The sequence below is a fragment of the Fusarium venenatum genome (assembly GCF_020744135.1).
Source record: "Fusarium venenatum strain MPI-CAGE-CH-0201 chromosome Unknown EDB82scaffold_3, whole genome shotgun sequence".
Taxonomy (NCBI): Eukaryota; Fungi; Ascomycota; class Sordariomycetes; order Hypocreales; family Nectriaceae; genus Fusarium; species Fusarium venenatum.
The window spans coordinates 1,952,175-1,977,520 of NW_027072131.1; the positions used below are offsets into that span (position 1 = coordinate 1,952,175).

The 25,346-nt window shown below is 48.2% G+C and overlaps 6 protein-coding genes across 6 annotated transcripts; 2 read left to right on the top strand and 4 right to left on the bottom strand.

Moving 5' to 3' along the window:
* Positions 1 to 668: 668 nt before the first annotated feature.
* Positions 669 to 2,515, bottom strand: EDB82DRAFT_557913 (kinase domain-containing protein; the record flags this gene model as incomplete). Its single annotated transcript, XM_025726865.2, has 2 exons — positions 669 to 1,083; positions 1,142 to 2,515. 2 exons carry the CDS (start codon positions 2,513 to 2,515, stop codon positions 952 to 954), a joined length of 1,506 nt encoding a protein of 501 aa, XP_025581390.1. The 3' UTR covers positions 669 to 951.
* A 6,796-nt stretch (positions 2,516 to 9,311) lies between these two features.
* Positions 9,312 to 12,062, bottom strand: EDB82DRAFT_504507 (kinase-like domain-containing protein). Its single transcript, XM_065608730.1, has 6 exons — positions 11,560 to 12,062; positions 11,419 to 11,500; positions 11,211 to 11,360; positions 10,772 to 11,150; positions 10,306 to 10,715; positions 9,312 to 10,250 (listed from the first exon to the last, which is right to left on the bottom strand). Exons 1-6 carry the CDS (start codon positions 11,688 to 11,690, stop codon positions 9,513 to 9,515), a joined length of 1,890 nt encoding a protein of 629 aa, XP_065463845.1. The 5' UTR covers positions 11,691 to 12,062; the 3' UTR covers positions 9,312 to 9,512.
* Positions 12,063 to 12,430: 368 nt separating this feature from the next.
* On the top strand, positions 12,431 to 12,983 carry EDB82DRAFT_434411 (Longin-like domain-containing protein; the record flags this gene model as incomplete). The annotated part of the gene is made up of 3 exons (XM_025726869.1): positions 12,431 to 12,467; positions 12,530 to 12,826; positions 12,880 to 12,983. The coding sequence occupies 3 exons, from the start codon at positions 12,431 to 12,433 to the stop codon at positions 12,981 to 12,983; spliced, it is 438 nt and encodes a 145-aa protein (XP_025581393.1).
* Positions 12,984 to 13,537: 554 nt separating this feature from the next.
* On the bottom strand, positions 13,538 to 15,505 carry EDB82DRAFT_557919 (Peroxin-3; the record flags this gene model as incomplete). Its single annotated transcript, XM_025726870.2, has 3 exons — positions 15,056 to 15,505; positions 14,632 to 14,996; positions 13,538 to 14,580 (listed from the first exon to the last, which is right to left on the bottom strand). The coding sequence occupies exons 1-3, from the start codon at positions 15,211 to 15,213 to the stop codon at positions 13,538 to 13,540; spliced, it is 1,566 nt and encodes a 521-aa protein (XP_025581394.1). The 5' UTR covers positions 15,214 to 15,505.
* Positions 15,506 to 15,670: 165 nt separating this feature from the next.
* On the top strand, positions 15,671 to 16,810 carry EDB82DRAFT_504515 (uncharacterized protein). The gene is made up of 3 exons (XM_025726871.2): positions 15,671 to 15,880; positions 16,013 to 16,351; positions 16,406 to 16,810. Exons 1-3 carry the CDS (start codon positions 15,763 to 15,765, stop codon positions 16,594 to 16,596), a joined length of 648 nt encoding a protein of 215 aa, XP_025581395.1. The 5' UTR covers positions 15,671 to 15,762; the 3' UTR covers positions 16,597 to 16,810.
* A 558-nt stretch (positions 16,811 to 17,368) lies between these two features.
* On the bottom strand, positions 17,369 to 20,010 carry EDB82DRAFT_220069 (uncharacterized protein). The gene has a single exon (XM_025726872.2). The coding sequence runs from the start codon at positions 19,886 to 19,888 to the stop codon at positions 17,582 to 17,584; it is 2,307 nt and encodes a 768-aa protein (XP_025581396.1). The 5' UTR covers positions 19,889 to 20,010; the 3' UTR covers positions 17,369 to 17,581.
* Positions 20,011 to 25,346: the final 5,336 nt, after the last annotated feature.

Sequence of the window (25,346 nt, forward strand, 5' to 3'; positions counted from 1 at the left end):
AAGCTCGCCGAGAACTAGTTTATCAGCGTAAGAAGCCTGTACAGCAAGTCCTCATTATATTTAAATTTGTTAAGAAACTTGTCGCCAGTAAATCAATGTCAGTGATCCCCGACTGTTTGAGGTGACTGATATACAGCTAGAAGTTCAATGCTCAATCTTGGAGAGACCTCATCTAACATTATGCTTTGAGAAAGACTCTGGCGGTCTTGAAGTACGTTTCAGTATATGAGATTATAGGGAAATATGTTGGCATATTAAAATGATGTGCACAGAATTTTTGCGTTGACATGAACAACGCCTTGTCTATTCTGCTTCCTATGTCTTTATATCTCTGAATGTCAACGACAGGCGATGTTATTTCACCTCTCCTTTCTTCCCTTTTCATTGACTGAAGCCGTCGGGTTCATAACTTCCTGGACTTGACTTCCCCTGTCCGGGTTCAGGCCTTCCGCAACGAAGACCGCATATCCAAATCATTCGTCCATTTCCCATGATTCATAACCTTCCATATTCTTGTTGTTCGGCCTTGTCCTGTGCTTCCTAGTCTTGGAAGTGCAACCTTCTTTGACAAAATTGTTCTTGAATAGTTGACGGACTGAGCCTCCCTATACCACCAACCCAACTCCTGAGCATAAGCAATCCTTGCCGTGCTTCTCCTGAGTGCAAGAAACCCTTACCCTTCCAGGGCATGATATGCTTTAAAACGATAAAAGGAAATATTTCTGTTTACAATACGCCCAACACCATTGCTCGGTATCAAATGACAAAGGAAATAACCCAAACGATAGGTCGTGGAATCATCAGTGTCCTGGCTCACAGTGCCGCCATCAACGCCAACCTGTCCTTTCGTCCCACTCGATTTTGGTTATCCTATCTAGATGGCCTCGAGTCAACTGCTCATCGAGTCGAAAACATTCAGGCCAAAAAGGCAACCAAAGTCTTTTCCTGTCATTACAGACCCTCTTCACCAGCCTTGCATAGCTTGATCTCGCGTACCCATTCTGACTTAAGGACTTGAGCAGCTGTCAAACGGCGAGTAGGATGAGGATCGAGAACCGAGTAAATTACGTTGCGACAACGGGCCTAGGAGATATGTTAGTTTGTGATGCATATCCCGACACCAGTGCGCGAATAAACATACCCGATGAAGAGACTCGATAGGGCCGTAACCTTCCTCGTCTCGGCGGCCCTCAAGGTATCGGGCATAGAATTCATCTTCATCCTTCTTAGCCAGTCGCCAAAGGTGACGGCCGGTTCGCATTGCCATGAAAATAACACCACAGGCCCATACGTCTACAGCTCTGGCGTCGAACTCCTTATCAGTGTATTCCTCGGGGGCAATGTAGGGGGCAGAACCGCATAGGCCAGATACCATATGCGCGTCCGTTTCCCAGGCCATTCGGAAACACTCTCCGTTGCCGAAATCTGTGATCTTAAGGGCGCCGCGGGTGGTAAGCAGCAGGTTCTCGGGCTTGAGGTCGCGATGTGCTACGCCCATTTCATGTAGATATTCAACACCACGCATCATCTGCTTGAAGAAACAGTCGGCTTCTTGAACTTCGAGCTTCCCACTTGAGAGAACGAGAGTGTAGAGATCTCCTCCAGCACAGAACTCCATTACTTCACAATAATCGCCCTTGGCGTCCTTGAGCAGGTCAAGCGTATGAATAACGTTGGGGTGTCGAAGGGACGACGATATACAAAATTCGGCTGTAAGGCGCTTGCTGTACTTCTTCTCTGTCTCTTCTGGCCTGCGTCGGAACTCCTTGACAGCAAACAGCTTTTCGTTGCTGCCTCCGATTTTCTTGTGGGAGATGCGAACAATGCCGAACGCACCACGTCCAACTACCTCCTGGCATTTGCCGTATTTTTCGACCAGAGTCGTTGTTGCGCTGGGTCCATTTTTCTTTTCGCCCGCTTCGTCTTTCTCCTGTTGCAGAGTGTCCACCCAGTTCGAGACGAGTGAAAGATCGTGTTCGGGCGTTTCCTCATGCTTCTTGCCAATGAGTGCTCTCCACATATCTGAAAGCTTCTCCTGACGTCGACTTGATCTTAAATGATGCTCATGTCCTCCCTGCAACTCTGGATCTAGAACAAAACGCTGAGAGGGCTCCTTGCCGGCTGACTTTGGTGTAGATTTGCCAGGTGTTGCTGCTTTTTCGGCGGGTTTCTGCACAGGCTTGTCACTCCCCTTCTCAGTTGATGGTATCTTTCCTGCAGGCGTAGAAGTACCATTCGTCGAGTTGGCGCGTGGACGATTAGGTAGGTCGATGGTCGAGGGAGCAGGTGTTGGCACTCTTGATGTATCCTTGGACGAAAACATGCGAGTGAGGCGATTCTTGACAGAGGTAGTGGGCTTCAAGTGAGTGTCCGAAGGAGGGTTTCCGTTGGCACTGGTCGCACCATTTTGCGGTGTTAGACCTGGGGAGTTCTTGACGCCATCTTGAGACTTGACCGAGGGTGGTTTTGAGCTCGTTGCAGATGGTGGTTTTGAGGAGCCAGATGCGGTGGGCATTTTCGTAAATGAATAAACGTCGAGCGTCAGTGTCTCGGATACTGGAGAGTACAGTTGGGACGAAGAGTCGAGAAAAGTGTCGCGATAGCGGGATATGCGGCGGCTCGGTGCGACAGCAGACACGGGCGGTAGCACAAGCACAAGGTGGGCGTGGGCGAGCACGACTCGAGCAAGGGATTGTTGCGCGACGGATCAGTCTAGAAGCAACGGTCTGCGGTGAGCGTACGACCGAAGCCAGCGTACAACAGTAAGCCAAGTACCAGGTGACGGAGAGAAAAGCCGAGCGCAGAAGAGCGACTTTTAATAGTGCTTTCTGAAAAGCGCAGTGCCGCTAACAAGAACAAGATTGACGAGCAAGTGGGCAAAAACAAGACAGTGGGGGATCTCTGAGCTGTCTTTGGGTCCCAGATCTTGGCGGAGAGTGGGGACGAGGCAAAGCGCAAGACGGGCGTCGATACGTAGTTGTTGGACTGGACTGAATGTAGGTAGGTACTGGATCGCAGATGGTGATGGTGGCTATGAAGAGCCAGTACTGTTACAGTACCTCGAGAGTGGCGGTCCAGTTGTTTGACGTGACGTGATAGCAGGTATCGAAAGATGCCGACAAAGACACAGTTTCGAGGTTGGGTTGCCTGGACACTGAAAAGCGACAAGAGAAAGTCCGAAGGCAATAGAGAGAAAAAGGGCAAAAAAACGAGGCACTGGGAGGAGGGTCCTCAGTCACGGTTCTCTAGACTTCTTGGCTGATGCTGGTGATGCCGAGCGCCAAGACAGAGCGGATGCAGGTCACGAACGGATGTCGACTTGCAGGGGAAGCGCTATTGTCGTTGGATGGGTGCAGTAAAGCACTGCACTGTACTGTATATAACTTGAGTCACAGTGACGAAGCGAGGCGGAACGAGGGCAGTGAAAAAAGAGAAATGAATTCCGTCTTAGTGGTAGTCTTTGGGGGTTTCCGAGGGCGCTGGCGCCCGTGCAGCAGTACCGGTGACAAAATATAAGGTGAGGAGGAGGGGCGATCTACCTTTGTTATGACTGCTTTAATAGAGCAGAACAAAACAAAGGACAGAGAGGTAAAAGAGGACGAGTAGAGAGAGGGGAGGTGAGAGGTGAAAAGAAAAACGATGTAAAGCAGTTGTGGAAGAGGAAAAAGGGAAGCGGCAATTTAAGACGGCGGGTGACTAGAAAAAGTGAGTGAGGTGAGGGTTTTGGCTACGGCAATGTCCAGTAGACAGGTAGGCACTGTTAACAGCACTAGGTAACTGTGAGGCAGGCAAGCTAATGGTAATTTATTATTATTAACCACTGATGAAGAAACAACGATGGACCCCATCGAAACAATCAAATTAAAATGAACTATACTCCAGAGTACTTTGCTAATCATGACGCTCTATATGTCGTTGCAGGTACCCGCAAGGTTAATTGTAAAAGTGCAGGACTAATTCCTATAAAATTCCGCCGTTGGCTTGCTCCAATTTATTTTCCTAGCACCTCTTGCTACTCCCTACATTTACTTTAGTAGCTTACAAGGAGTATGCACTCGCTACTATGCCTTGACTGGGAGAACGGAACATTGACACAAGGACGAGCGGCAACAACTTACAGTCAGTCAGTCATCAAGTATCATAAGAAGATCTTTCGGCCAAGTTGCATCAGCATAAACGGATATAGACCATACATACTACCGGGGCTACGCCGGCATCAGATGGCCTTGTATGGGTCGTATTGATAATATTTTCCATATATTGCCCGTCTTTGGACTACATCAGGTTTATCATCGGTCATTTCCACTCCAAAAATCAGTTATCAAATCAGTAGTATTTTAGCAGATTGTCCACATCATCCATTATTTTCATTACTGCACCCCAGCCGAAGCTGGAGGGTCAGAAGGGCATGTTTTCCAGTACAATGAGAATTGATCATCTAATCCTCTTGTCACTTCACTCACTTATTTCCGAGTCAAGGGTTTTCCGACCCATGTGTGAACGTAAACGGAACGAGCCCTGGCCTGGCCCTCGTCAAATGCCCTTTCACGAAAGGAGGGGCCAGCAGCGCTACTCCGAGGAGGGAGTAGTCATGATAGTGTCATGAGGTCCAGGTACCAGAGAGGGAACTTTCCCCCAAGCTAAATGCTACTCTCGACGAGGCCCAGACTGGATCCACAAGGTCTCTTTAGAGCTGATTGAAGATGAAAAGATACCTCAGACTGGCTACCATGAGCCCCGCCTGTCATCCAGCAGGGATGTTAATGAGGTATGTCCAAGTATGGAGTACCCTCTAGTACATGGGCCAGACTTCTATACCAAATAATTGAATGAGAATAAAAAATAAAAAACCACAGAACTTCTCCCAACCCCCGAAGAAATCTCTGGAATGTGGCCATGTACTTCTGATAGTTTCATGCAGGATCCTACACTCATGCTCAGTATCATATCTGCATGAAAACTGCATCTTGTAAAACGCAAGGCGGTGACGTAGAGCAGCGAGCCAATCCGGAATACCGAGGAGAGTGCCTAAATGTATGACGGCAGATCTAGGAACACAGAACCGGTAAAACAGTGACCCGGTCCCCAGCGAAGATACGATAGAATCAATAGTAGCTCAATACGCTCGACGGTAGCTAGACAACCCACATAATCAGCTATGATGACTCTCCCTCTCTTGTGCTTCGGCCTCTAGTTGTCATGCTCCAGCTCAAAGTAGAGTTAAAGCAGAGCAGCAATGCCACCCTAGCAGTCGATGCGGTGTGGTCCATCTCTGTGGATACCCCTCCAGTGTTGGACTGACTGCTCCGTCTCGTTAATTCCCTGAGATGCATCGGGGGTGATATCTCACTGAGGATTGGCCTGTTTGGTTTTTGTACGGTGAATAATAAGACTGCCTGCAAACAAATCCCCAACGACATGGGCCATATACCGTTAATATGCACAACTCAGAAGTTGTCTCACATGGAAAGGGAAGAGCCGCTGGTCATGCTCCTACTTGGCGCATCGATTACCAAGCTGGATTATCACATTGGGCGTGAATGCAGTGGCGGTTTGGACCACAGCCTCAGCCTGTTTTCTTCGGGAGACCGCTGTTACTTGTTACTTCTAGCCCGTTGACATGTGCCATTAATATCTGCCTGGCCAAAAGCTGCAGGTGTCTTGCAATAGACTGCCGTACTCGTACACAAGCTGAAGCGAACGGAACATCAATCAGAAAATATCATGCTGTTGCATGTGGGCTTTTTACAGTAGGTGGTGTCACGATAGGCTTTCTTGTAACGTGAGAAGGATAATTACCGAATGGATCTGGTTTGTGCGTTTGATGGTTTGAACATGATAGATATCCTTGAACATCGTGCCGACCCCAGCCTACTCCACTGACAGAAGTGCCAAGAAATGGCGCATGGCTAGGAAGAGATCCGGCTAGACAAGGATACCGGAATTGTGGAGGTGTAAGTAACGGATGTATCTTTCAAGTTCCTCTTTAATGAGGACAAGCTTGCTGTAAGGACTGCATAGCATAGCCTGTTGCCTTATTTCACAACTGATTGTTGGGAGAACTCATCGACAATAACACTTGTTCCCAACTCTGCATTTTAATACCAGAGCTGAATTTGCTACTCGACTTTCTCGAGCGCCAAGACACAAGTTCATGAAGTCCAACGTAGGTACTGTAGGTACTCAATGCCTACATCAACTGATGCATTAGCATTCATAATTCATCTGTCTTGCAGGTTTTAACGGCAAGTAAAAGCAGAAAAGGTTAAGTCTCACCTTTTTGTCTTTGTAAGTACTCAAACCGTAAAGCCATCAGCCTCAACCTATCCCTTCATCAACAGAGAGGGTTTTGCGCTTTGAACGCCTGGTGTTCAAAGTTCACTTCGCCAAGTAATGGTTGGAAGGTCATTGGCTGGCCCTACAGCATTGGCATTGGACATTGTCGATACCCCTGTAGAGCACACATGCCCTCCCTCATGTGGAAGAACAAGCCTGGGATTTATCATGATGATCATGAAATCGATTGTCGTTTTGAAGACTGGGCACAGACTGTCTTGGCTTTGACAGAAATCTTCAATGCTGGGAACCAAGCATCAATGACACTTCACCTGAATGGATGCAACATGAAGTAGCAGGAGATGAGTCGAGAGCTCCCTTTACGTATCAACGAGGTACTAGAGGTAGCTTTTCATGATCTGTTGAATGTATTCATTTCAACAAGAAAGTAAAGAAGGCTTCAAAATTCGGCCCAGAGCTCCTTCCACGACCAGGTACCTTCCCAGGTAGGTAGGTGCCACCTCCGGGGTAGACAGATCCTCACTTGGGTTTTTATCCCTTTCTTCAAGTAATGGTTACAGCAGCTTGTCCGTCAAGCCTTTGGTTTCTTACACCTAACTAGATTTAGTAGTTAGTTAGCTCCTCGCTCCTATGGGTCAGTGGGATTCACAGGCTAATGTATAGCTGTAGCTGCATTGATTATTGAACAATGGATAAGAGTCTAGATCACGGCCCGGTCCAAGATCCTGCGATGCAGCCACTCGACGAACAAGTTTGTGTCCTCGAAATACGTGCTCCATTGTACCTAGCCATGTAACGCAAGCATCGCAACCACCAATGCATATCAGAACTGTGCACACCAGCGCCGAAGCTGGTGAATTCAAGGGACCACCCACAGCAAACAGAGCTAGATAGAATTGAGGATTCCGACATAGTCGTTGTTCATTCTTTTACCAATTCGATTTCGCATGCTGGTTACAGTACACGAGATGAGCCATGATACTGCACACTGTGAGGTATTTCCATGCATCCGCACAAAGCGTTATGAAGTGGCACGATCTGCTGATATCTTTGCTCTTTTTGCGCGAACATCTATTTCTACTTGCGTTTGTGTATGTGTACTGTTCATGTATATGCTCAGTGGCACAGCCCCCGCTCCTCCAACCCCCGAGACTACAAGGAACCTCACTTCCACGGAGTCATGGAGTTTGTCGGCACTCGCCAATACTTTAACGAGTTAGCTCTGACAACAAATTACCTCTTTTACAAGATCTACTAACCAAGTTCAAGAGGCCTCCTGCTTAGAAACTGTGTCCCCGGCCAAAGACTGAAGCAAGGATTACTAACCCTGTAGTTGCACTTCGAAGCTCGTGGTGGAGCCCAGTTAGCTCCATAACTCTTACCTCATCTATGAGGTACAGTCTCGAACTCACCAGCTCAGTAATTACTCCAACAGAGGACAAGCCAGGCTGACGTAATCGATAGCTTACAGAATGTCTTTTGCCATTCTTTTGATCGAGTGATTGATTTTTGAATTTCCTATGTTGATGTCTTGATATTCATTTTTCCGAGATGCGAGTATCAGCACGTGATTTACCGCGTTAGCGCACTGCGTGCCGTTGCAGCAGCCCCACAGCACTGGCCAATTATTATTCGGTCGCAATATCTTAAAAAAACAACCTTTTGTCTACATGCAGTAATAACAAGTTCCGAATTGCGAAAGAGTTGATATTCAACCCGCTTTATAGATCGATTATCTATCTGAATATGTAAAATCACATAACTTTGCCTCTTGAATCTTTCTTCGCCGTGCAATTTCCATAGAACTAATCAGCTATGGGATAGTTCACTTATGCTGAGCACCGACAATTTGAACTCCACTATCGATCCAACTTATTAACGGCTTGATCGATCGACACGCTGATATCTTATGGTTGTTTCGTCTTCGTCCTTGCTGACTATTGGTGTCAACCTTATCACATATAGGGATGTTCTATTTTAACGCAAGCGCAAATGTTGTCGCTTAAGCACGGTTCGAGATAGGACCTTGCGTTATGCGGTCCAAGTCAGAAAAGGCAATGCATATGCCTCTCATCCCCAGGGACGTATCGCTAAAGAAAGATGGCTTGTGGTAGGCAAACCCTTCACCGCTTGACCCTCGTCCACCATATCTCGACATTTGCACAAAGTAGAGATTGTAGCATGACAATGCTTGTGAGATATCATATCACCTCGTAACCTTACGGTTGGTTACTCGGACGTACCAGGCATCACTCCGTCTTGTCTCAATCATCAAGCCGTTTACTTACACACCGACAGGAAAGTGTATACACCTTGCCTGCTCGTGGTCTATCGCTAAGAGTCTACTGGCTTACACTTGACAACCATCATATCGACCCCCCGGCCCTGTTCCCGAAGGCTATCCTTATGGCCCACACAAGCTAGACAAGCTATATACAGGCTTATCGAAGTTTTCATCTTGACCCTGCCAGACCCATGCTGCACACCCAATTGTGTCTCACCACAGCTCGTTGGTAGCCGCTGATCACGACCTTTGCAGGCGGCTGAGCTTTGATAGTAGGTACTCTTCATGTATAGTGACACCTTGAGCAACGGTTCCCACGTGGCATCGGGTGTTCCTGGTGCCTTTATATACAGACCGACCCACATATGCATGGGAAGGGAGACGACCCGAATCTTATATCCCGTCTGCGGAACAACTTCCCGTTGTCGCAAATGGTCTTGGCTCTTTCTAACGAGACGGTGTATCGATTTTGATCGGTAAGTGTTTAGAGGATATTCCAAGTTTAGGCAATTCTCTCCCAACAACCATCCTGACAACGTGTCATGCTTGGTTCTCCGGGTACCGGAAAATTTGGTCGCTAGAAGCATAAGATACGACATAGCAAGTCTATTTATGCTGTTTACTAGGCTTTTAGGTTTATTTTTATACCCTAAAGCTTAAAGACCAACCTCTCTATTACCTAGAGTCACTTGTGATGGAATTGACACGCCTACGGGCTTATTCATAATACACTATATGTATAACAATTATCCTATCAACGATACATGTAATAGATACACTGCGTTGCGCAAGTTTTGTGTTTATGTTTTACGCGTCTGTTTCTTTCAAGAATGCCCACCAATGCTCTTTCCAAACCCCGTCTCAACGCCATTGTCCCGCTCGTGCTTCCCAACCTTCGAATCCATTGCCGGATACAATGAAATATCCAGAATTAGGTTTCACTCTTATCCAATTGATTATCCGAGAGGCCCAGCTTGGAAGTTAGGTTGGTGATCAGATTAGGAGCCGAGCCTGTCGAGCTCGACGTCTGTGGATCATGTGAGTGTTTGGCAGTATCATCGTCTTTGACCAGCTCAGAAACACCTTTCAGGTTCTCTGTGTCCTGAACGAACTTGGTCAGGTATACAGTTGGCCTGCGCGTAGAGACATTCGGGTTGGAGGTGATGCTCTCGATCGCCGTTTCATACGCTCGTTCATAAACGTTAAAGTCAACTGCTGTTGGCGAGTCGGATACCATATCTGGAGTAGCCTCGTTAGAGGCAAACTCGTCCATCGTTCCGGTGCCGATACCAAGGAACGGCGTAGTGTTTTGCGTATCAAGTTCTTGTGCTGGGGGCGTCCCATTATTCGCACTCGGCTTTTGTTTCTGCGCCTGGAAAGTTCGTCTCCGGGAAAGCAATGCCTCAATCACCTCAGCCTTGGCCTTCTCCTCCGACGCATCAAACGAGCCATGGTTTTGCTTCGGAGTGCTAGTGTTGGATCTGGCGCGATGCTTGGCCAAGATTGACTTGAAGCGGTGGATGACTTTCATAACACAGAGGAGGTGGTTCATCTTACGGGTGAAAGCACGGTTAACTTCAAGCTCATTAGGTGGTTCTACCATGTTGACACAGTTTTCCTCGGCAGAAAGCAAGTAGTCTGTGCCTTTCTTGGTGACCCATGGGTGCTCCTATTTCAACGTCAATTGTCATCATCTCAGTGCTTTAACGAGTTGCGCAGCTTACTCGGAGCTTGTCCATGGTTATGCGCTGTTCTGGATCTTTGTTGAGAATTGTGTGCATGAGATCGACAAAGTCTGGGTTCTCATCTTCAGGGAGAGAGGGTTCGTCAGACCGAATGGCATCGTACATGTCCAAAACACCATCGCGGTTGAAAGGGATACGCCCATACTTTAGACAGTAGAGTGAAACCCCCATTGACCAGATATCAGCAGCAGTTCCAGACACATCCCCATGCTTACCGCAGAGTTCGGGGGGCAGGAATGCCGGAGAGCCTGCAGATTTTGCTGTTCTCATGTTGTCTGGTTTCTCAAACATCTCGGAAACCCCAAAGTCAACAACCTTCAGCACATCGTCATTGGACACCAAAAGATTATCTGGTTTAATGTCCCTATGGATAACACCCTGCGCATGTACTTCAAACCATTATGTTAGCCCTCTGAAGGAGCGGGTTTGATCTGATGATACTCACAGTATTCAATGGCTAATATCAGATCTCGGAACCAGTAGCGACAGTTCTCCTCTGAATAAGGTTCAGCCTGCTCATCCAAGCCAACTTTCATTACGACACCCTTCCGGCACATCTCGAGGACCATGTAGATGGAGTCCTCCTCGGGATCATCCAGAACCTCGTAAAGCTGGACAAGATTAGGGTGGTTGAGCTTCTTCATGATCGCGATTTCTTCCCGTATGAGGTGCAACGCATCATTAGTATCATTGACGAGGCGGGGAGTAGCGTTGAAGGGACCTCCGCCACCAGGACCCATGCGCCTCGGACCTCGAGGACCTTGTCTGAGGATGGTTGATTGAAGGCGTTTTCGAAGACGAACTTTGGAGAACTCTTTAACGGCCTAAACTTGTGTGAGCCGAGAGACAACGTCTGGGGGGTGGGTGCAAGGTCTGATGCTCACGTATTCCTGGCCGAACTGGTCTTTGGCAAGATGAACTGCGCCATAAGAGCCCCTACCGATTTCCTCCAGGATTGTGTACTGGTTTACTCGGTGGTGAGAGGCACCATCAGCATCTTCATCCCCAAACTGAGTTTGCGCATCAAGAGTTTCCTAAGAGTGCTGGTCAACTACGCGAGGTCTACTTGAGGTGTTGCCATTGGTTTCATACCTTGACTTGTCGATGAGCACTTGGGGTTCGCTTGTGATGTCTAAGAGGGCTTGAGAAATGGAGAACCTCTGTTGGTTCTGTTCTGTTATCGGTCACATTGTCAGCTGGGCGCATTCAGATTCTACCTTTGAGTTGACTTGCAGATGATGAGTGAGGGGCGGCGGAGGCCTGTTATCAGAAGCGTCGTCATGTTGGTCAACTCTCACTTGAAGCGAAGGGAAAGTGAACGAAGGCCTCATCTCTGGATGAGTCGCTGGCTCAGGCGTGTCCATGCTGAATGATACTGTAAGACCAAACAACGAAAGCAAGATTGGGTACTGGATAGACTACCTGGTTCAGTTCTTGCGATGCGATGCGATTGGGCTGGATTGAATTGACAGGTTAGATTGAACTGCCCCGCAATCAATCCTTTGCAAATTGGGGTTTGAACTTTTACGTTGGAAATTCTGCTGTGGAAGTGGAAGAAGGCGGCTGTTTAAGGATAAACAACAAGGCTGACACAGCAATCTTGAATCATCTGTACATGTGATTGTGATGATGGAAAGAAGGAAGGAATCTAATAAGCCTCTGTCTCCAGCTGTGAGCCTTGGCTGCCCGCTTACAGTAGTCAGTCAGCCCTGAGGCTATGATGCGCTAGACGATGGACAGTTCCAGCTGAAAGTACTGAGCTTCCAGGACCATGTCAGTGGCTGCCCCACCAAAGCTTTCACTTCCTAGACCAGCCACAGTGAATTGAGCCTCAGTGGGTGACAGCCCATCATGACCCAGGTTGTCTTATCTGTCTGTACCTGTACTCTCTACCAACCTTAGTACTATCGCATCGCATCGCATTCCATCCACCTCGACACTGTTTGATTGAGCCCGATTTAGAACTCAATCCGGCGCATCTTAATTCAGCCAACTACAGAAACCCCATCTTCTTCTCTCCGTTTCTTATGCGCAAGGCATCAATCTTATTGCCAGCCATTCAACAACCTTCCACGTCGACCTTGAACCCCTTTGAACCACCATCATGGTTGTCTACTCATTCCACATCTTCGACCGACACAGTAAACAATACCCCTTTCCAACACTCATAGACCTCTCAGCTAACAATTCACTCTCTTTACAGCCGAGTGCGTCTACTCCAAGTCATGGCTACCATCGTCTGCAGGCTCCGAAACCGCCGCACCCACGACATCCTCCGACGACGCAAAGCTTCTGTTCGGAACCGTCTTCTCCCTACGCAATATGGTTCGAAAGCTTGGTGGTGATGACGACGCATTCATCAGCTACCGAACTGCTCAGTATAAGCTTCACTTTTACGAGACACCTGCGAACCTAAGATTCGTTATCTTGACCGACACAGCAACACTGAGCATGCGCAATGTACTACACCAAATATATATCAACCTCTGGGTTGAATATGGTATTTTCAACCGTTTACACCATTTATATAATGAGACTAATCACCGTGTTTAGTGGTCAAAAACCCTTTGGCGCCAGTAGAGCATAAGAAAGGCGAAGGTGTCAAGAACGAGCTCTTTGAACTCGGCCTCGATCAGTTCATCAGGGGCTTAATGTGAGAAGTACATATAGTCAGATCATCGCTAAAGCAATGCTTTTGCAGCGCCAACAACCAGGCAGTTCGAGAGAAGCCGCCTGCCTCATGCGGATACTGTGGTCTGAAGAACGCATATGCTTGTCCAAGACCACTATTATCCAACGCCATCTTCCAGGATGGGAGATAAGTCGAATCCGGGGACGACATGACCATGTTTCCTGGCGTCAAGCAGGGTTTTAGTCTGCATGGTATTATCGGTTCGCATCACAACAAACAACCACACCTCATGACGTCGGCAGAGTAGGCGTACGGAAGCAGAAGGAGAAGAGACTATACCCAACGCCAATTCCGGCATAAATAATACACGAGCCGATGCGTTAACCACATCCCTCGAACTCGACTAGACTAAACGAATACCCGCCGCTTCTAAATAGCATACGATGTGTGTTTTATGTCGGTGATTCAAATACATCCCAATATTATGCTAATCATTGATATCCATACCCTTACAATTCCCATGATAACCCTGCCATGACTCCCCCTATGCGTTATATAGCTGCACAACCAAAATACGCCTTACGGGTTGTTATCCATTGCTCGTCCCCATGCGCTCTCGAAACCCCCTTGCGAATCGACCACAACCATGCTTGCTTCGCCCTGTGTCTGGTTTTGAGTTTGTGGTTGCGTTGTTTTTCCACTGATTTGCGGAGCACCAAGATCAACGGCGCTGGCCATGAGATCATCGCCTGTGCGAATCTCTTGTTCCCAGTTGCTTGAATACACGACAGCGGCAAAAGCCTCGAGATCACGGACAGTTTCCATCTTTTGGAGATACTCATTTGGCATTCCGTCACCAATGACGTGAGCTTGTCGCGTCAACACTGACATGATCTTAGGCAGCAAAATCACCTTGGAGCGCTGCTGATCCTTGAGCTCAGGGGTTACCATTCCATCAGAGGCCGGGAGCTCGAATGCTGCAGTAGCAAGCTTATTGTCCGTCAGATATGAGAAGCCAGCGTCGAGGAGCAGGGTGAGAACGTGTATGAAGCTGGGTGATTCAATGAGATCCGCGGTCTCGTCAAGAAGACGTCTCAGGATTGCCTGCGACGCAGCTGGTGAGTGTTCAGGGTCGTGGTTAGCTGCTTCATCAAGTATACCCGATTCTTTGATCACCTCATCCTCCATATCTCTGGGCGGAAGCAGAAATTTGAGCCAGTCAGACTTTTGGCGCTCCTCGTTCGTGGGGCCTTCAACAAGCTTTCTAACCTCCATCGTCAGCTCGGAGAATCTCTCGAAGCTCAGGAGGTCTCTTGGGCTAAGGCTGCCAAAGACGGTGCGCACAGCACTTTCGACTCGGTGCATGAGATCCTTCCAGCCCTTGTTAAGCAGCCACCAGCTGAAAGTCAGGTATTTGCGGTTTATATCAAAGTCGCTGCCGTATGCCTGCTCTGTGTTGTCGTCATCGTTGTTCTCAAGGCTAATGGTGCCGTGCTGGCCACCTGTTGCAAGGGCCACCACGCTCGATAAGTAGCTTCGTCGACCCAATAGGTTGAGTTGCACTCGAGTCAGCATTGTTAACAATGCAAGGGTATATATCAGAGTGAACGATCGCGTCACGGCTGTTTGACACATTAGCTGTCCGTCAATCGGAGCACGCAAGTCTTACTCACCACTAATAGTCACGTCATCCCATAGTTGTCGTTTTGTCTTGCGTGGTTTTGGAGCCTCCTTATTCGCCTCACCACCAGCATTGAATGGTGAGGACGTGGGGATCTGACTGGGGTGTACACCGCTCTCGCTCTGGCCTGCCATGCTCTTCCCGTCCTCCTCTGTCAATGTTGTGTCGGCGAGGCTTGGTGGTGCGGCAGATTCGTTACCGCCATTCTTTATGGCCTTGGTGGCCTTCATCTGCTGAATCTCTAGTGTGATCTGTTCCGTGTTCATGGCCTCGATAATGGCAGTCGTTGCGGAAGGCAGGAGAGCCAGAACGGTGAATGTACAATCCTCTTGGTTCTGTTCGAAGCGACGTCGCAAGCTGTGAAAATTTATCAGTAAATAATGGCTCTAGTTCTTGTCCGGGAGGATAAAGTTTACTTCTCCTTGGCGATACGATCGCTGCTCATGCGCTCGCGAGCATCGTTAAGCTTGCCGATAACATATTGAGTCGCGACATAGCCAGCACCGATGACGCCCACACCAACAGCGATGGGTGTCCGGTTGTTGCGCAACCAGCGCCGAGTGGATGTGAACATTATACAGACGGAGGTGGTGGATTATTCGCGATGAGGTAGTGATGATGATGATTCGATGGATCAATTGCTCTTGTAGCTGTGGCTATAACGTGTATTGAGGTTCGCCAAGGAAAGGGGTGCTACGTGGACATGTGGACGTTAACAAGGTCGTTGAGTTTGTTGGATTGGAGTACTAGTAAAATAACGGAGTAGGGGAGAAAAAAGGTTCGGGATGATACCATGCACAGTCTATCAATCAATCAATCACAATATGAGCCTCGGCCCCAAATCTGGAGGCTTGATCAAGTGTAAGATGGGATTGACATGCCCCGTGTTCGGTGGTCGGCTTCGGCAGACACGACCGATGTGGAGGCGATTTGTGGCGTCTGTGGCTGTGCAGACAAGATAAAGCACGGGGTAAGTGGAGAGTGGAGACGGAGACCCCATGCCCCTCCCATATGGCTCAGTGACGTTGTTTAGGAGGCTATTATCTAACATTACTCTCCAATATCTGCGCTGCGATATCCAACCTACTCTCTCCCATTTCAACTCCTTTCATCTACACCAATCATGCTTGTAGCGCATAATCAAGTACACGACACCCCAAACAACATGGATCAACAGGAACCACCAGAGTTTATTCTCGATGTTTTTACTGATCCGCGCTCCGTTCGCGACGTGGTTAAAGGTTGGTTCTTGTCTCCTAATCGTCATCCTACCCTAGACAAACCACCCCGCTATCCTCGTGACAGCTTCAACAATGCTCTGTGCAACAAGACGGATTTATCATGACGAACTCAGTCTAACTTGCCTACTATAGGTATACTTCATACGATATTCTTTCACAGATTCTTTCCTTCTCTAGTTCCTCAAACTCGTGAAGTTCTGGACCTCACCCTCCCCTATGTGGACGACGATGAGCTCGAGACCATGATAGAGCAGCGCGTCGCGGCGTTTGAGCGACAGATAGACACACAGCGCTCATCCGGCGGAACAAACAATGTTTCTGGTGGAAGCGCGACCGGCGGGCGCGGACAGTTGGTTGTGCAGTTCTTTGAGAAGCGCCGGCGCAAGGCTTGGTTATCTCGTGGGGATGAAGAGGTTTGCTGGGAATGTTGGACGATCAAAGTAACCGTCGCCGAGCCCAGAACAGAAAGCGGTACGCTTCAGGCTCCTTGGCTCACCCACGAGGATATCACTAATAACCAGATAGAGCGGGCCAAAGTTCGACGCGCCATGGAACAAACCCTTCTAACGACGGCGATGAAGATTGTTACGTTCGCAAACACTCATAAGGACCACATACCACCCATCACCACCCAAGGGACGAACCCGTTCCCATACAAGATTAATCTCGACCAGAAGGAAGCAACAGGCTGGGCAACACGAATGCGAATATACTGAGGAACCCGTTGAAAGCTAGAAGCGAGACTGAGAATTGGACTAGGGCGCTCTCTGTTATCAAATTCAACAAGGGCTAGGTGGCCTGAGTCTTGTTCGTATTGACAATTACGCAAACAGCGACTCGAGGGTTATGGTGCAGCGGATATATAGACCTGAGGCGTTTGTGGAGTTTGGAATCAGCGTTTAGACTCTTATCATAATTGATATCCATTTATCAAAGCTAATCACCAAAAACTTCTCTGGCTAATGTTGGCTAGCTATGTTGATTGCACAGGCCGCCGCACCCAAGGTTTCAGCCTCGCATGCCGCGCAAGAACAAGACACGGCACAATCACCAGCACAGACACTCGAAAGCGAATTGTTTGTGTCGTGGAGTAGATAAGGGATGCGCACAATAGAAGTAACGAAAGGGTTGCGACAATGTTAAATACTAATATCGTGTCCATATATGATAGTAGCTGTCGTGCGTAATCATATGTCCTGACCATGCCTATCCGTTCCCAAGTTGAGCTTTCCCAAAACAAAACAAAAAAACACATGTACCAAAAACGCGCAAACATGCAAGGTGCACGCAATCCCTAACCATCATTCCACCCAGAGAACCATCCAACACCGCGCAGGGCTACATAATGTAATGTAAAAGAGTAAAACCAGAGCATAAAACCATCAACGCACTCAAACACAGATCCCAAAAATGCCTGTTCCGCAACCCAAGCCTTGAGAGCAAACACAACGCGCTCTTAAGTCATTACTTTCATCAACTGCTAGCTGTGAAGCCAATCCGAGTACCTGGCTTAAGCCAAGTCTCGCTGTTCTAGTCCATACCGGATACAACCCAATATCCCCGAGTTATGGTTGGGTGTAGACCAGGCCACATTCCAAGAAATTGCTCGTGTTGTCTTCTTTCGTCAAATCGTGAATGTCATGCATAATTATGCTTATTTCGTCGTCTTGCCACGTTCGTTTTTATCAAGTTTTCTTTGTCTTAAAATTGGGTTGAAAAACTTCGGGGTAATCCGGGCTTGTTGTTCCTTGAGGTGTTGTTTTTGTTTGCCTGTGATGTCGATCCGATCTTGTCAAAACCCTTGAATATGTCGAAACTAGACACATCCGTTGAAACACCAGGGCTAGGAGGCACAAATTCCAGTTGGCCCAGAAGAGCTGATGATGCCCAGTCGCTGCTGTCCAAGTTGACGTTCAAAAAGTTGGCGAACTTGGAGGGAGACTGATTGTTGCGGATGGGCGATTCCTGAAACATCTTGCTGGGAGAGCTCAGGCCTTCAAACGCCTTGCTTGGTGTATCAAACTGGAGAGACTGCTCCGGGGGTCTCAACAGAGGTGCAGAAGCAATAGGCTTCTTGGTCGCCGAGTTGGTGATATCGCCCAGGACCGATGCAGACACGGTGCGATCAAGTCGAGCGCGCTTGGCCGTGCGCTTGATGGGAGATCCAGCATCAACCGAGCTCATGGCCGCAAAGGTGGCATCATCAAGCCCATCAAACCCAGCGAGATCCTGGCTGATGGTAAAGTCCGCATCGCTCAAAATAGAGGCGCCGAAAACCGATTGGTAGACATCTGTGCCCAGATCGAAAGCAGGGCTATATGGTGTGAATTCAGAATTGCCCCCAACCTTCCGTTCAGGCGACTGGAGCAAGTTTCGCATTCTGTCACGATGGATTCGAAGATTTGTGTTGGGAGATGCTGATGGAGGGGGCCGGGGCGGAGGGTTTAGTTTGACCATAGGCGTAATCGGCGGCAGCATCTGCTTATCGTAGGCCGGTCGGAGAGGAGACGAAGAGACGGGTGGCATGACGGAGTGATAGCGTGTCTTACTTGGGCTGAAGGGCGAAGAGTTTCGAAGACGAGCAATCTCTTCCTCTGCACGACCCCTTGACTTGTTCCGTGGGCGGTCAGCCTCCGACGTAAGCATAAACTTCTGACTGGGTCTAATGGCTGATGATTCGAGAGAAGAGATGTATCCACTGTCGTCCATAGATGCAAATTTGCGCCTGTGTGATCGTGAGACAGACGAGGCCGGGTTTCGGGCAGCCGGAGGGGGTGTGTTGCTTCGATGATCCACATGTCGGGAGACAGGCGGTGACGAATGCATAGCAGCAGGAAGTGGCGAGTAGAGATATGATTCGAGAGAAATATCGAGGTCAGTCTTGTCCGCGACATCCTCAGGGCCAATGTTATCGGAGACAGGAATCGTAGCATCGGATGAAAGATCTACGGGCATCGACATGGTGGCCTGAGACGTGGGAAGAGGTGGTAGAGCGGACTGGCTGACGGGAACCGGGGGAGGCAGTGTAGGTTCCTGGGTTGATGCAGAAGCCGGGCGAGAGGGCTCGAGGCGAGTCGATATAACGTGAAGGCTGTCTGAGCCAGAGGCGGATTTGCGAGTAGGCTTCTTGTTCAGGTATTGCGCTTCGTAACCGGGCTTGATGACCCAGTAGTGGCCTTTGCCAGGGTCGTCCTTGGGTCTCTCGACTTTCATAAAGGCCTTTTGTAGACTTAGATTGTGTCGAATACTGTTTTGCCAACCGGCATCGGTAGGGCTGTAGAAGGAGTAGTTGTCGCTGATCCAATTGTAAATTTGAGAGAGCGTGAGCTTTCGATTGGGAGATCGGAAGATGGCCATGGCAATCAAGTCGGCGTAACTAAGGGCAGGCTTGCTACCGTCATCGACAATAGGAGGGAAGGAGTCGTGGGGAGGAACGACTGTCGCGTCTGTCGCGGTTTCCACTGTCGCTGTCATTGGCTCGGATTTTATCTTCTTGGTAGATCTGGAATCTCTGATAGGAGCAGCCTCCATGAGAGCGCGCTTTCCGTTTGGCTTTTGGTAGTAATTCTCGACTGACATGTCAATGGCAGGAGGTGTTGGGAAAATTTGTGGGTGGACATTCTCTTTGCCAAAGTCCCAGCCCATGTCGAGGACGTGCTTTTGAGGACCCGTCTTAAAATTCGAGAGGTAAGGCTTCTTTTGCAGGGAATCTGTGGAGTGGCCTCGTCTTGATGGAGGCGCCATGGGGACCATGTTTAATTTGTTGCCTTGAGAAGTTGCCAAAGGTATTTGCGATGCGGAAGCAGGTCTCTGCTTGTAGGGTGAGTGCACATTGTGGGAGGCGGTGGGTGGGTTGAAGACGAGGTTTGAGGTTGAGCTAGTCAGGGGCCTTCGGGCTTGCTTCGAGACTGATGGCATAGGAGCGTGACTAGTCATGGGCGTGGCATTCTCGTCCTGGTATATTTGCAATGGCCCAGATGAACTGGGAAAACGCGTGTGTTTGCCCATGGTGGTAAGAGCAAAAAGCTCAATATGGGTACAGTCGCGCGGTGAGATGGAGCAAAAAAAGGTTGAACCAAACGTGGGACTTTTAATGGAGGTTAGTAAGGTAGGTCGATACCGGGGACGGGAAGTGGAAGGGGATGACGGTAAGATAACGGCGAAGGTGGGAATAAATGAGTGGACACCGGCAGAGACTAATGGGACGAGAGTGCATGACGAGACAAGACGGTAAGGGAAGGAAAGACAAGGGAAGGGAAGGAAAGGACTTTAGTTACTCACAAGGATACGATGGACAGACCGTGAAGTTCAAGGTAACAGTGAGAGCAGAAAGTGGAGCCTGCCTGGACAGGGCTGTCGTGGGTTGGTCTGGGCGCTCAATAGGACGAGCAGCCGGTATTGGTTTTGGTGTAGTTATCTGGGGTTCACGGTTCACGGTCTCTGAGAAGTGGTCCGAATATAGAAGCGAGTTTAGACGGTCGAGGAATATATGTCTAAGTCGCGTCGACAGGAGATTATGAACAGAGCAAGAGCGGCGTCAAAATATATGCGAAATCTTGCAAAGCCGGCCAAGACAATGTACAATAAAGATAATGTGGTAAGAGTGAGAGTTGAGAGCCGGTGTAGCAAGCGCAATTGGTGAATCAAACAAGGGCCGAGTCGAATGCGATAGAATGCGTACAGTGAGATATTACTTTTACTCTCTAATGATTAGGCGAGAACAGATGTCGATTAATCGAAAGTGAAGAGAGAAAGGAATAAGCAATAGAATAAAAGGCTCGTAAGAATACGGAAGAGTATGTAGAAGTGTAAGAGTTGAGGGTGAGAGTGAGAGGAAGTTGAGGAGGAGAGAGCAGAGAGATGATTGAATGATGCAGCCAAGCAAGGTGTGAGGTGAGTTTGGTACCTAGACGCAAACCAGACCACACCGGGCGGGCAGCAGGGCAGGCAGGCCAGGAAAGAAAAGGCCTTTGGATTGGGGGGATTTAGCTGGCAGCTGGCAGCAGCTGGCGGGCGGAGGCAGAACACGGCACTGTACTGTAGCGTATCGTAGCGTCTGGCCGCAGTGTGTGTGGCCTAGTAGTGGAGACTCTTGAACTGGGCGCAGGGAGGATGATGAGAACAGAACGGTCCAGCGTCAGGGATTGGATGGAGAGTGCCCAGGCTGACACGACACGCCGAGGAACAGCCAAAGAGGGGACGCTGCGTGAGCACTGTCTCTCTTTTGCCTTGGTAGTATAAGATTGAGTTGAGTGCAATCAAATCGGTCAACGGACAAAGCGAGACGAGACTGATGTCATGGAGAAATAGTTTTAGAGTCTAGTCCACTTGAGGTCTGAGCCTCAAATCTCGGATGATGGTCAAACAAATCTGGTGATGATAATATGGAAGAGAAGAGAACAAAAAAAGAGGACGAGAGAGCACGACGAAGAGGAGGGAGGGGAAACAGAACAAGAAGATGTCGAGATGCACAACGATAGGACAGGATACTATACTGTACAGCAAGATAATCAGATGGGAAAGGGCGTGTGCAGCACAAAAGCGAGGGCGTACAGCTGCTTGTTTCGGGAATGGGCGATTGATTGATGTGAACGAAAGCCTGAGCCGACCAAAGGGAGGCCCAAGATGGAGCTCTCAACTCGAGGTGAGCAGTTGAGGTGTGGGTCGAAGGGAAAACTAGGGGCGTGTGACGCGTAGAAATCTACAGGGGTCTCACCTGCTGTACCGTACCGTACAGAACTGTAGCGGACCGTACTGTATTGTAACGCTATCAGGCCAAAAAAAAAAAAGTGAATTGAATGGATGGAGACGGGATAGCGATTTGCAATCGCATCACCTCTACCACCACCTCAAACGAAGCGAAGCGAAGCGCCCTCGTCCTCGGCGGTCGACGCGCGCGTTCAATCAGAAACTTTGATTGGCTGACAGTGTCAGAGATTTGGAGATGCGAATGAAACTGAGCTGGATCGAAGCGGGGGATTGGATGCTGAAAGAAAAGAGACAAAGAGACAAAAAGAGAAAGAGACAGACAAAAGCCTCGTTTCTCTCTGCCGTCGAGTCAAGTCAGCCAAAACACATAACTCGGCTTCATGATGAGATATTCACCCGTCTTGTCTGAGGGGAGGCGAAAAGAGGTCATACAATGGGCCGTCCAGTCCAGCCAGTCCTTGGAACGAGAATGTCATGTTAAGCTGGGTGAAATAGCTCGAGGTTAAATGAATTTATTATGCTACCACCTGTTCAACCTGACCGGCCCTGTTGCTCATCATGCTATGCTGACTAGGTATTCACGGTCTCTTTTGTGTGTTTGGGCCGGCTTTTGGCACCTCGTTATTAATTGATAACCAGATGGCGCCTTAATGGGCTGCATACAGTAGTCAGAGTATGAAACTTGATACGTGTGTATGCATGTAGGGGCAGTGGAGATAATGACACCAGCAGATCTCGATCTTTGCTCTAATAATGTCCCATGTTTACCTACATATCCTACCTCCGGACTGACCCTCCCTTGCTCCGGATTGTCGCTACCTGATCATTATAACCGCGCAGTAGTGTCATTTCTGAAAAAGTGGTGCTTCCAAGGTGAAGCGATGAGAGACAATGCGAGGTCAAGAGGCGATGCGATGCGAATATGCTGTGCTTGTGCTTGTGCTTGTGCTGATGTTGATGGTCCTGCTTCCGGATCAGACACTGGGATTGTGCTTTGGTGCCGATCCTACCTTGGATGCGAAAGTCCGTACGTACGGATACACGAGATGGACCAGACATGGGTATGTACAGACTGTACTGTACATGTTGGAGTGAACTCATACGGTATCACGGGTAGAGGATCTGACTTGTTTCACACTTTTACCCATCATGATTTTTACGTATATCGATTTCTCTTGTCAAATATCACACACAGATTGACGTTTGACAGCTGGCACTTGACAGCCCATCAAAGAAAAGTAAAGTCAGAGAGGAAGAAGAAGAAGAAGAAGAAGAAGAAGAAAGAAAAAAAAAAGCATTTTAGATAAACGAGAACGCCAACCTTGTCCATGCTATACCTTAATCAGAACAGCAGCCAGCCACGTTCAATAGTAACCGCGATCTAATGTTAGAGATGCCGAAAGCTACAGATGCATCCACCCATACTAACAAACATAATTTCTTCATCAACTCAGGGCCCAACGTGTCCTTTCTTATCAATATCCCTCATGGAAAGGTCTCCCACACTCTCACTTCTGTACTGTGCAATACCCTACAGGCATAAACTTCCACCAGGGTATCTATCCATATCGGTAGAATGTAACGGGAGAAGATCACGGAGCGTAATCCTCCCCCCGCTCGAGCCCATTGTTCTTTACAGGGTTTCTTGAATAATGATTGGTCAGGTTGGAATGCTTGCTTGGCGAAACCAAGGCAGTTCAAAGTCCAAGAAAGAACCGTTTTTGACATTCTGACTGGGATCGGCTTGACCTGAAGCGCCATCCTCTTTGGTAAAACGGCCGCCAAAAAGGACAAAAGAAAGAGTCAAACGACGAACCGACCGAGGATCGGGGATCAAGGTCAGACCAGGTCGGACCAGACCAGAACAGGGTCAATGCGCAAGGTTCTTGTTCTTCTTTTGTTTCCAAATCAAAGAATGTGGACGATAGTCAATGATCTCCCACTCTATGATCTACTGATCGACTTCAAGTTAATCTGGTTGTGTCTTTTGGCCAGAGACAACGCGTATCTCTTGTTTAGATTGTAGTTGACAAGAGCCAATCAAAACCAGTCAACTTGAAGGGTTTAAAGGCTGCATGAAAAGAAGAAAAGCGAAGTGCATCCATCTCAGATTTGATTTCATTAGCATGTATGTGCCTGAAAAGGTTCTTACAAAACTGCACAGCACGCATAGTACTGCATATAGCATGCACCTTGAGAGAGAGCTGCAGTTCGCATTACCTTACTACCTTCCTATTCCCCGCACTACTTCATTCCAATTCTCATGTACTATATCGTCATTCTGTGCTCATCATGTTCGATTCTTTATTAATAAACGACAACAACGGAGCTTTCTTTAATGATCAGATCCTCATTATTATCGGGGCTCAACAAAAGAGGGCCGATTACCACATGCTAATTAGCCTCCCTTGCATGTGAAGGAAATAACCTCCAAGTTTACCATCAGTCAGTGTTAGTAGTTTGCGGTTGGGCTGGCTTTCCTAGACTGACCTAATCGAGGCTGAAGAGGAAAAAGCAAGAAAGCCATGTGCCAATCTAAACCATATCCTATCCGATCCGATGTCGTGATACGAGCAAGGGAACCCCTCTTTCTCCCTTTGACTTTCGCTGTCTTACTTTACCATCTTGACAATTTCGGGGACCTCGGGGTTTAAGACATTCAGTTAGAGATCAGCGGTAAATATCTGGTCTCTAGATACTGATATCCATGGATTAAACATTTGCAACTCTGTACTCGGTAGATTCGACTTTCAAGATTTAGCAGTTGCAAAGTATATCGTTATACAGATATTGTGTTGATCTAGATAAACGCGTGCACAAAGCCAATTCCCAAACTTTTTCTCCAAAAAAAAAAAAAAAAAAAGTCTGGAATGAACAGGGTCCTTTCGAACAGGAAAACAAAGTCGATAGCCGAACCTCCCAAATCCAAGAATCCGCCTCAAGTGCAACCAAGATTTGTTACGGTAGGTGACCTAGCACAGTTCCAGCCTAGAGCTGCCAGTAGTTGATGATCCTTGCTCCATACTTGGGATAGATCTTTCGAGTTTCAGCTGTCGATGGTTTTCAAGCCTCCTTGCCTTGCAGCTTGATATGAGGTAGTTTCCATTTACGGATACAGTGGAAGAACTAGCAAAATATGGCGCAGCACTCGGCTCAGAGGAGGGGGAAACACGGCAAAGCCAAGAAGGATAACCCTGGATATCTCCCATGTCGAGATCAGAATCAGCGGGGTACTATTACTGAAGACTCTATAATAGATACACTGCACTGCACTGTGCCGTGGTATACTGTGCTCATTGAGGCGTCATCATGATAAAGCCACAAAAAAGGTTGGATTGGATTCCCCCTCCTCTTCCGTCTCGTATCCTCAATATTCCCGGGCTTACGACGCGTTTCCCCTCACGCGCTCTCAACTGCTAAACTTGACTACATTATTTACTCATTGCCTCTTTGGGTAGTAACCTAACAAACTCTCATCCAACCTCTTTTCGACTTCACCACCACGAGGAATGAGAAGCCATGTAACCCAATATGCGGCCGTTTACAGCTGATCTGACACGGGTGACCTGACCCAAGCATCATCATTACAGTATCAATCAATTGTTGATTTGATTGAACGACTTGATTAATTAAATTACAATCACTTTGACCGCTCTTTTGTCCCTCTCCCTTTTTTCGGATTATACCCGTCGCCTCGTAAAAAGAGACCCAAACCTAACTTTTTAGTATGTATCAGGCTTGAATCAATCCCCTGAAT

Bases quoted from the DNA above. Each gene is read 5' to 3' on its own strand.
- EDB82DRAFT_504507 (XM_065608730.1), bottom strand. From the start codon at position 11,690: ATGGACACGCCTGAGCCAGCGACTCATCCAGAGATGAGGCCTTCGTTC. The intron at 11,361-11,418 runs GTATGAAACCAA...CAGCACTCTTAG, and splicing joins GTGCTCATCGACAAGTCAAG to GAAACTCTTGATGCGCAAAC. The intron at 10,716-10,771 runs GTGAGTATCATC...AATGGTTTGAAG, and splicing joins GATATTAGCCATTGAATACT to TACATGCGCAGGGTGTTATC.
- EDB82DRAFT_220069 (XM_025726872.2), bottom strand. From the start codon at position 19,888: ATGGGCAAACACACGCGTTTTCCCAGTTCATCTGGGCCATTGCAAATA.
- EDB82DRAFT_504515 (XM_025726871.2), top strand. From the start codon at position 15,763: ATGCTTGTAGCGCATAATCAAGTACACGACACCCCAAACAACATGGAT. The intron at 15,881-16,012 runs GTTGGTTCTTGT...TGCCTACTATAG, and splicing joins CGTTCGCGACGTGGTTAAAG to GTATACTTCATACGATATTC. The intron at 16,352-16,405 runs GTACGCTTCAGG...ATAACCAGATAG, and splicing joins CGAGCCCAGAACAGAAAGCG to AGCGGGCCAAAGTTCGACGC.